Here is a 13,705-nt window from a genome sequence, read left to right as displayed (position 1 = left end):
AGAAGATAGCAAAGTGGGTGGGGTAGGGAGTAAATGATACGATAGAGCCCACAGACAGAGAGAGAGAGAGAGAGACACAGACACACAGTTGGGCACTCAAAGCAGTTGCTAACGATCAGGCTGGGAGGGGAATAGTTGTTAATGGGGATTGTTAGTGACTAACAACAGATTAACAACTGTTAGTTGAGATTATTCAAACTAGAGATAGTAGGAGCTGGTATCCAGATGCTGGAGAATCTGAGATAACATGGCGTGAAGCTGGATGATTGAAGCAGGCCAAGCAGCAGCAGAGGGGAATGAAGGTTTGACATTTAGATGTGCACTTGGAATTCAAAGGCATACAAAGCTATTAGCCAAACACTAGAAAAAGGGATTAAGAGTTAGATGAACAAGTGTCTCGACCCAAAACGTCAAACTTTTCTGCTCCTCTGATGTTGCTTGGCCTGCTGTGTTCATCCAGCTTCACACCATGTTATCACATTGAGACTAAGTGGGAATATGGATTTCAATCCTAAAATCAATCAACTCTGACCTTTGAGGTTCGAGGGGCTGAATGGACTACCTTTATTCCTGTTTTGTACATTCTCTACCTCTTCTACCAAAATGTATCTCTCACCAGGAATGTTGTCTCCACTGCAATTTAAAAAATTGAGAGATGATTTGATGAAAATTGTCTTGATGTTAATTGAAGCTGGTTGGGTAGATAGAAAGGAACAATTTCCATTGGATGAGTGAATTTGGAACTCAAACACCCTCCTTACCCCCAGTAATCAGACAAGACTCGAGTTTCTTTGTTCACGAGTTTATTCAAAAATACAAATGAGGAACAAGAATAGGCTACTTGACTCTTCAAGCCTGCTCTGCCACTCAACATGATCATGGTTGATCTGATTTCAATCTCAAATCTGTGCTTGCATATCCCCAAAAATATTTCATCATCTTGGTCTTCAAGAAACTCCAGAGGATACTGGTCTAGCTTGTCTGGCCTTCCCACATCAGGTAATCCATTCATTCCAGGTATTAGTCCATTAAACCTTTGCTGAACTGCTTCCAATGTACTGGCAACATTCTTTAAGTATAGTAACCAGTTAACAAAATCCTTCAAATTGCAGTTTCAGCAGTATGCAAGGGGGGCTGCATGTGTCTGAAGGTGGTCCATCAATTCCCACTTACTTACAATGTTACTTTTTCAATAAGCTTAGGTCATTAACACTGATCCAATTACAAAGTGACACAGGTTATGTTATTTTATCACAATCCAGCAACTTTCATTCCATTTTTGTCCTGTTCTAAATTATTTTCCAGGCAATTAGAAATTTATGGACAGGAAGCTCAAATCAAACTTCAAATCAAGAAGTGCCAGCAATGGTCGATTCTAAGGAGCTGAATATCATCAGCCTTTGAACATGCAAAGAAAAAGCATTGTTTACAGTGATGTTCTGTGTGTGGACAAAACATCAGTCAATCATGTGACCTGTGGGGAGACAAATGCGGTGACAACAGGAAGAAACTGTGGAAATGTGAGGACTGTGGGAAGGGATTCCATAGCCCATTTGAGCTTGAAAATCATTGGTGTAGTTACACTGGGGAGACACCATTCATCTGCACTAAACGTGGACAGGATTTACTCAGTCATCCACCCCCCTCAAACACCAGTGCCTTCACACTGCACAGAGACCACTCACCTGCACCAAATGCAGAGACACCAGCAAGTTCACACTGGGGAAGAGAATGCTCACCTGTACGGTATGTGGGCAGGGATTCACTCAGTTGTCCCATCTGTGGAATCACCAGTGAGTTTACACTGGGAAGAGGCCATTTACCTGCTCTGAGAGTGGGAAGGGATTTCATTCAGTCATTCAACCTGCTGACATACCAGCAAGTCCACCAGTAAATACAATGATAGGATTCTGCTGCTCATCACATCCAAGCTTCAACCATATTCAGGGGCTCTGTTTCTGTTGATGTTAATAAACCTAGTAATGGGTGTTAACACTCTGCAGGTCAAATAAATTATCTTTGTCTTACACACAATGTGTTGAGTCTTTAAATGTTTCCCAACATGAGATCACCCCTTTTCCAAACACTCTCCCTCTCTCTTTGTCCTTCATTCTCACCTCCAAACACAAGAACAAGGAGCTCATGGAGCTTCTTTGGCATAAGAATTGAGAGAATCTGATCAGCTTTCTCTGCTGCTTCCCTCTCTTTCTCTCTTCCAGTGGGCCAAACTTCATCTGATGGTCCCTAGTTTCTCTTTGAACTCCCTTCAGGCGGGTTTCCTGTTGTCACTGGCAGTGATACAGTTAGTTGAAGACTCTTCCCCACACAAACTCCCCTACTGAGAGTGGCAATAGAGGTGAAGGTGAGGGGGTTGATATTGTCTCAGGTCAACTTGTCACAGCAGAGGCAAAGGAAGCTGTGCCTCAGTTACATTGAAACAGACTCACTCAGTGAGTGAGAGATAATGGGAACTGCAGATGCTGGAGAATTCCAAGATAATAAAATGTGAGGCTGGATGAACACAGCTGGCCAAGCAGCATCTCAGGAGCACAAAAGCTGACGTTTCGGGCCTAGACCCTTCATCAGACTGATGAAGGGTCTAGGCCCGAAACGTCAGCTTTTGTGCTCCTGAGATGCTGCTTGGCCTGCTGTGTTCATCCAGCCTCACATTTTATTATCTCACTCAGTGAGTGATCAGTTCACACAGAATTATGACACAAGCTATGAATAGCTCACATTTTACAGAGGCTCAGAGATTGTTGGGGAGTCATTAACAATGACACGAGCTGTGTTGGAGCAAAGAAGTATGCCACTCAGCCTGTCAAGCCTGCTCCTCTATTATCTCCCTCAGTACCACATTCCCATGCTATCACCACATCCTTTGATGCCATTAATAAAAGGAAATTTATCAATATTTCTACTCAAATTACTTAATGACTGAACTTTTACAGCCCTGTGGGAAAGAGAGCTTCAATGGTTCATCACCCTCTGACTGTCCTCCCCATCTCAATCCTAAGTGGATTGTCTTTTATTCTGATCCTCTGTCCCTAGTTGTGGCCCTCACAGATAGGGGGAAGCATCCATTTTGCATCTATTCTCTTCACCTCTTCCAGAAATATATACATTTTTGAATGCTCATCTCACATTCTTCTCAACTGCAGTGATTAGAGAACCAATCAGCTCAATCCCTCCTAATACAGTAGTTCTACCATCTCAGGAATCGTCTGGTGAAGCTCTACGGCACTCCCTCTATGGCAAGTACACTCTTCCCACTGCACACAGTACTACTGTTGTGGTCTCACTAGTGTTCTGTACAATTAAATCAAGACTGCTTCAGTTCTCAAAACCTTTTGCAAATTTGTAAACCTAATTGGTTTTGGACCTGGCATAATAGCTTCCACTGAGTTATAACAAGGATATTTTTAGACATCTTTCTAATCTCTCACCATTTAACAAACACCTTACACTTTTGATTTTCCCAATCAAAGTGGATAATTACCTCTCACTTCCCCACATTATATTCCATCTGCCATGCTCTTGCCCACTCTCTAATCCAGTCTAAGGCCTTGAAGGCTCTTTACAGATTCCTTGCATTGCACATTCCCACTAAGATTGTGTAATCGGCGATGAGGAAATATTCTAAATAAATCCCCTCCTCTATTCAACATTATCGCCATCAGCTCCCATATCCAAATCATTGATATTGATTGTGAATAGCTGGAGTCCAAGGCACAGACCAGCAACTGAAAGTGACTCATTTATTCCCACTCTCTGCATTCTACCTCTTTAACCAGTCTTCAATGCATCCTAGTATATTTCTTTCAATCCGATGCACTTCAGTTTCATTACGCTCCTGTATGGAATGTTAACAAACTCTTCGGAAAATCTATATTCACCCCACCCATTCTTGATTCTGCTGGTAAAATCCTTAAAGAACATACATCAGGTTTCTCAAACATGACTTTCCCTTAATAAGTCAGTCTGCTCTGTTTAATCCAACAACTATTTTTGAAAATTCAGCAAGCATATCCCTCAAAATAGACTCTAGTATTTTTCACCAATTCACAGCGATCTAATAGGTCTGAGCTCCCTGTTTATTCTCCTCCCTCCTTTAACACTGCAGGACATTTATAACCTCTCATTTTGCAGGGACCTTTGCAAACTAATCATCCAGTCACAGACGTGCAACACAGAAACAGACCCTTCAGTTCAACTCATCTATGCTGACCAGATAGCCTAAATTAATCTATCTCCATCTGCCAGCATTTGGCTCATACCCCTCTAATCCCTTCTTATTCATATACCCATCCAGATGCCTTTTAAATGTTGTAATTGTACCAGCCTCTACTACTTCCTCTGACAGCTCATTCCACGCATGCACTATCCTCTGTGACAAAACGTTGCTCCTTAGGTCCTGTTTAAATTTTTTCCCTCTCACCTTAAACTTACGACCTGAAGTTTTGGATATCCCCAGAACAAGGCAAAGACCTTGACACCCAATCCATGTCCGTCACAATTTTATAATCCCCTATAAAGGTCACCCGCCACTCCAGGGAAAACAGCCCCAGCCAGATTCAGCCTCTACCTTTAGCTCAAACCCTGCATCCTTGGCAACACCCGTGTAAATCTTTTCTGCACTTTTTCAAGTTTCACATCTTTTCTACAGCAGGGAGACCAGAATTGAACACAGTATTCAAAAAACAGCCTAATCAATGTCCTCTACAGTTGCAACATGACCTCTCAACTCCTAAACTCAATGCATTGACCAACAAAGGAAAGCATATCAAATTTGCCTTCTTCACTATCCTATCTACCTGCAACTCTAATTTTAAGGATAGAAAACCTGCACCCCAAAGTCTCTTTGTTCAGCAACACTCGCCAGGACTTTAACATTAAATGTATATGTCCTGCATTTTAATAGACAAATACCAATTTATCTACTATCTCTAGAGCCATCACTTCAACATTTGACAATGAAGGTCCTGGCAATTTCTTAACTTTCAGTCCCATTAATTTCTCCAATTCTACTTTGTACTAATACTAGAACTTTCCATATTAATTATTTCTGGGAGACTTCTTGTATATTCCAAATAAAAACCAAAAGAGCTGTGGATGCTGCAAGTCAGGAATGAAAACAAAGTTGCTGGAAAAGCTCAGCAGGTCTGGCAGCATCTGTGGAGGAGAAAACGCAGTTAACATTTCGGGTCCGGTGTGCTCTGCGGAAGGGTCACCAGACCCAAAACGTTAACTCTGTTTTCTCCTCCACAGATGCTGCCAGACCTGCTGAGCTTTTCCAGCAACTTTGTTTTTGTTCTTGTATCTTCCTCTAAGAAGACAGATTCTTTGCTGTTTCTTTATTTCCCATTAAAAATTCTCCCGTTTCTGCCTGGGTAGACCAACTATTGCTTTTGACAAACATTTCATTTTTGTGTAATTACAAATGTTCGCTCAATCCAACAAATGGCCATTTTCAGATCAGTTGAGGAGGGATCGGCATTCAACTCATTCATGACAGGAAACTGCAAGGAAGTACCAAATGGAGATTGGGAGATATCTGTCTCATAGTACTACTCAAAGTAATATTCAACCGTGTGGCGCTTCTGTCAATTTGCCTCCCTGCGTACTTCACTGTCTGTTGACTTCAAGCAGGGGTAATGTCAGTGATGGTTTTTCAGAGTTCTCTCTCGATGGTATTGCACACTGCAGGTAGATTTCAATCCGCGATGGCAGTTTGGATTTCAAAGCTTAGATTGACCCAATGTTTATTTGTACTGTATCTCCCTGCAGTATACAAGACTGTCTTTGCTCATTCCAAGTGATAATGTTCTAGTTTCTGAAGAAGGGTCTAGGCCGGAAACGTTGGCCTTCCTGCTCCTCTGATGCTGCTTGTTCTGCTGTGTTCACCCAGCTCTACACCTTGTTACCTCAGTGTTCTAGTTGTTGGGTTTATGTTGAGAAGGCTTTGGAATTGGCTTCAATGACATTTGCTACCTCTGGTGAGCAGGTCCGAAACCAGTCTTTGTTATGAGCTCCACATTTTCCTAATATTGATAATTGTGACATGAGTTATTTAATCCAGCGACTTCCAAACTTCTTCAATATCAATGTTAATTTATGAAGCATTTATTGATGGGCCTGGAAAATATTTTAGTAAGCTGCTTCATGTTCCTTGATAATTTCAGTCCATAATGAAGGAGTCACTATGAAGAATGTGTAAGTCAGTAAGAATTGTCAGCACGAATTAATCAGCACTTTCTTGATATCAGTAGAATGTCTTGAACACTGAATTGTAGATTTTATACCAATGAAAAGTTAAAGCAGAAGTTCGGAACAGTGGTGTAATTGGGGAAAGATCACAGGTGGTGTTTTAAAAGGAGACCGTGCAACACTGAAAAATCAGCGACACATCCAGAATATTAAGCTCCAGTCAGTTACAGATGTTAACAAACCATCTGTTATCAGGCTATCAATCATCCTGGGTGTGATTAACAGCAGCAGTCACAGCAGAATCCAAACCCTGTACTAGCACGTGAACTTGTTGATGTGTCAGCAGATGGGATGACCGAGTGTATCCCTTCCCACACACGGAGCAGGGAAACGGCTTCTCTCCAGTGTGAGACAGTTCATGTAAATGCAGGCTGCCAGACTGAGTGAATCCCTTCCCACACTCAGGGCAGGTGAATGGTCTCTCTCCAGTGTGAGTGCGTCGGTGTGCAGTGAGGGTGGATGACTGCCTGAATCTCTTTCCACAGTGAGTGCAGCTGAATGGCTTCTCCTCGCTGTGAATTCGCTGGTGTGACCGCAGGCTGGATGAATTAGTCAATTCCTTCCCACACACAGAGCAGGTGAACAGCCTCTCCCCAGTGTGAACTCGCTGGTGTGCACTGAGGTTGGATGACGACCTGAACCTTTTCCCACAGGATGTGCAGGTGAATGGCCTCTCCTCAGTGTGAACTCTCTGATGTGACAGCAGGTTGGAAGACAGAGCAAATGCCTTCCCACACACAGAGCAGGTGAATGGCCTCTCCCCAGTATGAGTTCGCTGGTGTGACTGGAGACCCGACAACTGGCTGAATCCCTTCCCACATTCCAAGCAGCTGAATGGTTTTTCCCCAGTGTGCACTCGCTGGTGTACAATGAGGTTGGACGAACACGAAAACCTCTTTCCACAGTGAGTGCAGCTGAAAGGCCTTTCCTCGGTGTGAACTCGATGGTGTAACAGCAGGTGGGAGGACACAGTGAATCCCTTGCCACATTCTGAACAGATGAACGGCTTTTCCCCTGAGTGACTGTGGCGATGATTTTCCAGCTGGTATGGATAATAAAATCCTTTCCCACAATCCTCACATTTCCATGGTTTCTCCATGGTGTCATCCCCAATGTGGCTGCGCCGATGGCGCTCCAGCCGGGATGGATAACTGAATCCTTTCCCACAGTCCTCACATTTCCACGGTTTCTCCATGGTATCCCTGTGTTTCTCCAGTTTGGATGAATAATTGAAGCCTGGACCACACACGGAACACAAGTGTGGTTTCTCCCCACTGGGAATGGTGTGATTTCTTTTCAGGCTGAAAAGCTCTTTCCAATGTCAGGAGGCTAGAACACACCATTTGGGCAGGTGTGAGTTTTGTTCTCAGCCATACAGATGTTTGAAATCTTCCACAAACAACTTCTCCCAAATACATTCAAAGGCCAATGAAGTTCAGCTCATGTTGAATCCAGTAAATATTTCATACCTTGATGAGAAGTTTTGTTTGGTTCACTTTGTGTGGATCTTCCTTTATACCCTAGAAAAGAGGCACAAAACAAACTCAGGACACAATTCTAGTTACTACACAACAGTTTTTCTTCGCTCGTTCTGCCAAAGCTGTAAATCCCTGCCCACAACTTCTCCCTGGGTCGAAATTCAAACTCAATTCCAGCATTTCTTTTCTCTTCCCCCAGTTTTCACCCTCCCTCCACTACGGCTGGCTTCAATTCTCCAGCTGTTGGAGGGGAGGGATAAGCAGAAAATGGAGGGTGCCTGCCCTTGAAAATGAGTGATCCTGTGTAAGAGAAATTAAAAACACAAACGTAAAGTGACTGTATTCTACTTTCATCCAAAATATCAGCATCTGTGACTGGATTGGACTGAATGAACACCAGTACAAATAGAACACAATGACCGTGGGTCAGCCCGGATGTGATTAACTGAAAAATCCATTCGCTGCAGTTACTTGTGAATTTTTTGGTGTCTGAGCAGAGTGGATGTCTGACTAAATTCCCTGTCCACATGCCCAGCAGCGGAATGGACTCTCATCAATACAAGCGAGTGAGTTTATCTGATTGCCAGTCCCACAGTGGGAACACCTGAATGGTCTCTGATAAGTGTGAACACATTCATGGGACATTTGGACCTCAGAACTTCCACGGTGTGATTTCACTTATATCTCAGCAGACGAAATGAGTGAGTGAATCCTTTCCGACATTGGGAACAGGTGAGTAGCCTCGCCTCGTGTGAATATACAGATAAAATTCTGGTTTGGTGGGAATTGAATTCTTTCCCACTATCCCCACATTCCACATGTTCTCCCTAATGTGCCTGCGCTTGTGCATGGACATGCCAGATGATTGCTTGAAACCTGACCCATACACACAGCACGTGTACACTTTCTACTGTGAATGTGCTATAGCCTTTCATGTTCATAATTCAAGGTGGTGTTTGGGTTCTGAGAAATTGGGTTACTCTTCAATTTTGATGTGACGTCATGCATGGTTGAAACTTCTGTCTGCAAATTATGCCAATCCAGTATCTTATGTAACTGGTCAATAAAAAATGGGAGGGAGTGAGAAGCCACAAAATCACAAAGGCAGGTTGTGGGGTCAAAACTAGGAATTAATGGGCATGGATATGGATGGATTGTCACTGGTTCAACAATCTCCTTTAGTGAAGGAACCCCTCTTCCTGGCTTGGGCTTATGGATGACTCGGGACCCGAAACAGGAAAGACAGCGTGATAGAGACTGAGAGCGAGGAGACAGGGAGAAAAGGGTGGACATTTTAGGTGTCATTAACACAAGAAGATGCTTGACAGAACCTGCCAAATCTATAATCATGAAACAAAATGCAGCTTCATGGAAATATCATTGTCCTGAAGTTTCTCCCTATGTTTACACTGTCTTGACTTTTCCAACCTTGAATTCTAGATACTTAGAAATTTTGCACATTAAATAATTAATTAAATAAATAAATAAAGTCATTCAAGCCAGTGTCTTCAACCTCTGTTGTTAACACTACTCTCCAGCCACCTCTTCCTGCCAAAAGTGCAAGACTAAACCAGGCTCCTTGAAAGCTTGGTGAATAATTTGCCTCCAAAATGTAGCTTCCAACTACATGTCTACACTATCAGTATGACCATGTCATTACATCCTCAGGAATAGTGTCTGGCTCTATCCCACCTTAGCGCATCTTCTGAAAATTACATTATGTACTTGTCAGCGCTCAGTCTATTCTCCATCAATCTCAGATCACCCAGATTACTAATCAAAGAAGAAACAAATGACTGCAGATGCTGGAAATCTGAAACAAAAACAAAAACAAAAATTGACGGAGAACCTCAACAGGTCTGGCAGCATCTATGGAGAGAAAGCAGAGTCAGTGTTTCAGGTCCAATGATATTGTTTGATTCCAGGTCACTGCTGGCTATAGCCTCCCTCACACCAAGTCCAGTTAACCTATGATTTCAGTGTCTGCTGACCCACATAGGCTTCTGATATTGAGCAGCAGCTCAATTTTAAAACGCCAGTTCTCCATCGTAGTCAGGTAAATGGCTATCTCTATAATCTTCCCCAGCTCTGCATCTCTGAATCCAAGGAGCTGAGCCAGTGCCCAACAGTCTCACTCGAGATAATATCGAACCTCAAGGGTCTGAAGCTTTGAGCTCAGGCTGACACAATTTAGGATGGGAAATAAAAGAAAGGAGGAAGAAAGGAGTGCAGCCTAACGTTCGCAGCGAACTACGTTCCACTGACATCAGGAGAGTAAGACAGGGATTAGAAAGACTCACCCACATGGCTCCAGTAAAACATTCCTCGAAGAAAAGGTTTCCTGTCTGGAAATGGTCCCCTACTCCTTCCTTTCACCCCTGCGAAAGGAGTTTCCAGGAGCCATCACTGTCTGCCCAGGAGAAGAACAACAGTCTCCCTTCCTGCTTCCGGACCATCAGTACGCATGCTCACGACACCATGTTCTCGTCAGCCTGCAGGCGCTCATGTTCGCAACCGTGACCCGGTATTGCAGCTGCGCATTTACTCCTTCAATGTGAATCAGACATTGTCGCCTTCGCAGGGCATTCTGGGTAAAACATACGCCATTGCATCACCAGAATGCGCGATCACAGAGAGATCAAAGTATAAAATTAAAAACGAATAGATATATAAAATTTGCTGAAAGGTAACTGGACTCAAATGATTCACTGTATTTTCTCTAACCAGATACTGCCTCACATGCTCTGTACATCTGGCTGTCTTGGATTTTGTATTTTTTTACCGTTGAGGATCCGAGAAAGAAACGTCTGTCCATCGTCTGGTCTTCATTTATCGTGAGGAAAGTTACTGCCAATGGTGAAATGGCAAGACCAAATGGCATTAATTGCTGCCTTAATCCATCACCAGAGCATTACTGCGCAAACGCCAAAAGGCCGCACCTCGGAAGCAGACTTTTCTTTTGCGGGGTGCGCCTTTCGGAAGCCGAATGTGACCTCAATGACTGAGTCTTAGCGTCTCACAGAACCCAGGACAGAGCTTTTTGCAGTGAAGGTATAGGACACGACGGAGAGGCTGGTTATTGCGGAGTGAAAGTACTTGAACTAGAATGTCCACTTTCTGTCCACCGGTACCGTCTGAGTAGGGAGGATTTTCGGCATTTTCTCTGTTGTTGCAGACTACCACCATTTTGTTCGTGTTTCTTTCAGGGATTGTTCCTAAAACCCACTGTAGAAAGACAGGCGGACAGGTATGTGGAGGTTCGATGAGGATGACAGTCCCAGGTCTTGTATGCGTGTTTCTTTTTAAAACTTGTATCAGTTTGACTTAGAGATGGCGGAAAAGCTGCTAGTTTTCACCACGAACGGAACCGAATAATTTCCAGTAGGGGACTGATGGGTGAGGCAAGGTCCAAGAGCTGTCCGGTTCTTAAATAGGTAATATCCACACGTACGTAAAAAAAAATTTTAGACGGAGGGGGTACTGGTACACGGTCAAAGTTGTCCGTAGCCAGATTAGAAACTCCTGGACCTTCGTTTGTACCGAGCCCAGGAAATTCTTTTTACCGAAAAGCGGGCGGTGGGAAGGTGTTGGAGTGACAGGAGTTACACACGGCAAATTCAAAGCTGGAGAAACATTTTTCTCTCCTGGACTGAAAGGTTTTGGAGCAGCTGAAAACTGAACATCAATGTTCTGGAAGTTGCACCCTCGCCCCTACCCCCTGACACTGCATGAGCTGGTGACGATTCGCAGTACTTTCACTTCCTTGCAAATTTCCTGCAACCCCATGCTTGTATCTGTTGTAAGGGACTACTCCCAGAGGCCAGTCTCGAACCACAGGTGAATCAGTTAAAGAGCTGTTTTACATCAGAGTGGCAGTTGAATGCAGAGATGGGTCCATGGCCTCCTGTGTAGGTCACTTTTTGATGTTTCATTTTCAACCATAGTGCAGCGCGAGGAGAAGTTGCTGGATTTTACTCCTAGCACCATCTCTTGGAGTGATGATCTGTCAGTGTTACTCCTGTGATGCCAATGGAGTAAATCGTGTCCTTAAGTATACCATTATATAAGTATACCACTGTCTCTCTTCCCATTGATGGCTGAGTCTTGTGAAAGTCTAGGACAAGCAGTTGGTCTCATTAATGAACAAGTTGAGTATTTATGACAATCCAGTAACTTTTCATGGTCTCTATTTGAGTGTCTTTCACACAAATTACCAAATTCAATGCGCTCCATTTCACTATCTCCTTAAGTGTCTTGAACAGGTCTCTTTCTCATACTCACCTTTTCCTGATTCAACTTTGCTTTACAGAGAATCACAGAGGTGCATTTATTCGCAAGGATTCCAAATAAACATCCTATCAAGATCTGAGAGTGACTCAAATCATCAGGAGTTGAAAACCATTGGTTTTTCTACATATTTCTGTGTGAAAAGATTTCAAATGTTAGTGTGACTGGAAATGAACCACAATCATCCACCTAATGAGTGTTTCAGTGAACAGACTGTGGACAAGTCTTGAACCAGTCACACATCCTAAATAACAGCACACTGTTCATCGCGGGTACAAAATCTATCTTAGTCCTGGGTACGGATGAGGAGTCACCTAATCATGCAGTATGGAGAGAGATATGAGGACACGTGCACCACAGAGGAACTTCGGAAATGTACAGATTATGGGAAGGAATTCAAATACCCATCCCAACTGGAAACTCATTGACAAAGTCACGTTGGGGAGAGGCCATATACCTGCTCTGTTTGTTGGAAGGGATTCACACGGGATTTTGACCTTTTGAAACATGAACACACTCACTGGGGTGAGGTTGTTCTTCTTCCCTGAGTGTGGAAGGGATTCAGAGACTCATCCAACCTTCTGACAAACTGGCAGGTTCACACAGGGGAGAAGCCATTCATCTGCTGAGACTGTGGGAAGGGATATACTCAGTCAGCCTACCAGCTGAGATACCAGTGAGTTCACACTTCGGCGAAGCCAATTTTCTGTCCAGAGTGTGGGAAGGGATTCAGTGACTCATTGTACCTACAGATACACTAGTGAGTTCACACTGGGGAAAGGCCATTCCCCTGCTCTGAGTGTGGCAAGGCATTCTCTCTGTTATCCAATCTCAGGGCACACCAACTGGCTCACACTGATGAGAGACCTTTCAAATGTTCTCACTGTGAGAAGAGCTTTAAGTGGAGACGTGAAGTTCTGACACACCAACACATTCACACTGGGGACAGACCACTCCTCTGCTGCGTGTGTGGGAAAACAGTTTGTGAATTCAAAAAACCTTCTGAGACACCAACAAATACACACTGGTGAGAAGTTGTTACCTGCTCCCTCATGGGAAAGTATTTACTCAGGCATCCCACTGCTGACACACCAATGAGTTCACAAGTGACTGCAGGGCAAGTGTCGGTTGCTGTTGCTCTTAATGAAACTTTGATCCAATCCCTGGAGGACTGAGTGATCAATGTGAATGTGGATTGATCCAACCCCGGAGGGCCACGAAGGAGATGCAGTGGAACAGTGAAATATGTGTAACTTTGTGATGTAATTTGGGGAGGTCAGTAGATGTTGGCATTGTCACTTAAAACATGAGAGAGATGCGCTGTGATTTTGATTCATACTCTCCTTCAAAGTATATCCCATTGCAGGCAGAACTGGGTGCGCATACACAGCACAAAATGAGATTAAGTATACAGACACACATGTAGACAGGTCACACGAACACACTTTCAAACAGAGAGAGAAACACAGACACCCAAAAACATCCATATAGAGACACAAATACTCTCTCAGTAATTCATAAGTGTTGATCTGTTTAATAAATCCTTCATACAATAAACATGTTAATTTGTACAATAGATCTGTGTAATCACTTTGTTTGTTTGTAAAATGGATTGATTCATCTGTAGAATTCTCAGACTCATTAAAAGTAAGCTTGGTGACTTGTTCGTTTTA

At 43.4% G+C, this 13,705-nt stretch overlaps 1 protein-coding gene across 1 annotated transcript; it reads right to left on the bottom strand.

The window, feature by feature from the left end:
* Nucleotides 1–5,263: 5,263 nt before the first annotated feature.
* Nucleotides 5,264–10,249, bottom strand: LOC125453933 (zinc finger protein 239-like). Its single transcript, XM_048534097.2, has 2 exons — nt 10,046–10,249; nt 5,264–7,787 (listed from the first exon to the last, which is right to left on the bottom strand). The coding sequence occupies exon 2, from the start codon at nt 7,460–7,462 to the stop codon at nt 6,467–6,469; it is 996 nt and encodes a 331-aa protein (XP_048390054.2). The 5' UTR covers nt 7,463–7,787; nt 10,046–10,249; the 3' UTR covers nt 5,264–6,466.
* Nucleotides 10,250–13,705: the final 3,456 nt, after the last annotated feature.

This window comes from Stegostoma tigrinum, chromosome 7 (genome assembly GCF_030684315.1).
Source record: "Stegostoma tigrinum isolate sSteTig4 chromosome 7, sSteTig4.hap1, whole genome shotgun sequence".
NCBI classification, from domain to species: Eukaryota; Metazoa; Chordata; class Chondrichthyes; order Orectolobiformes; family Stegostomatidae; genus Stegostoma; species Stegostoma tigrinum.
The sequence above is the reverse complement of the archived record's forward strand: the minus strand, read 5'-3'. Positions and strand labels throughout refer to the sequence as shown.

What these genes read in the sequence shown, in the direction of transcription:
- LOC125453933 (XM_048534097.2), bottom strand. Translation starts at nt 7,462, where the DNA reads ATGGAGAAACCGTGGAAATGTGAGGACTGTGGGAAAGGATTCAGTTAT.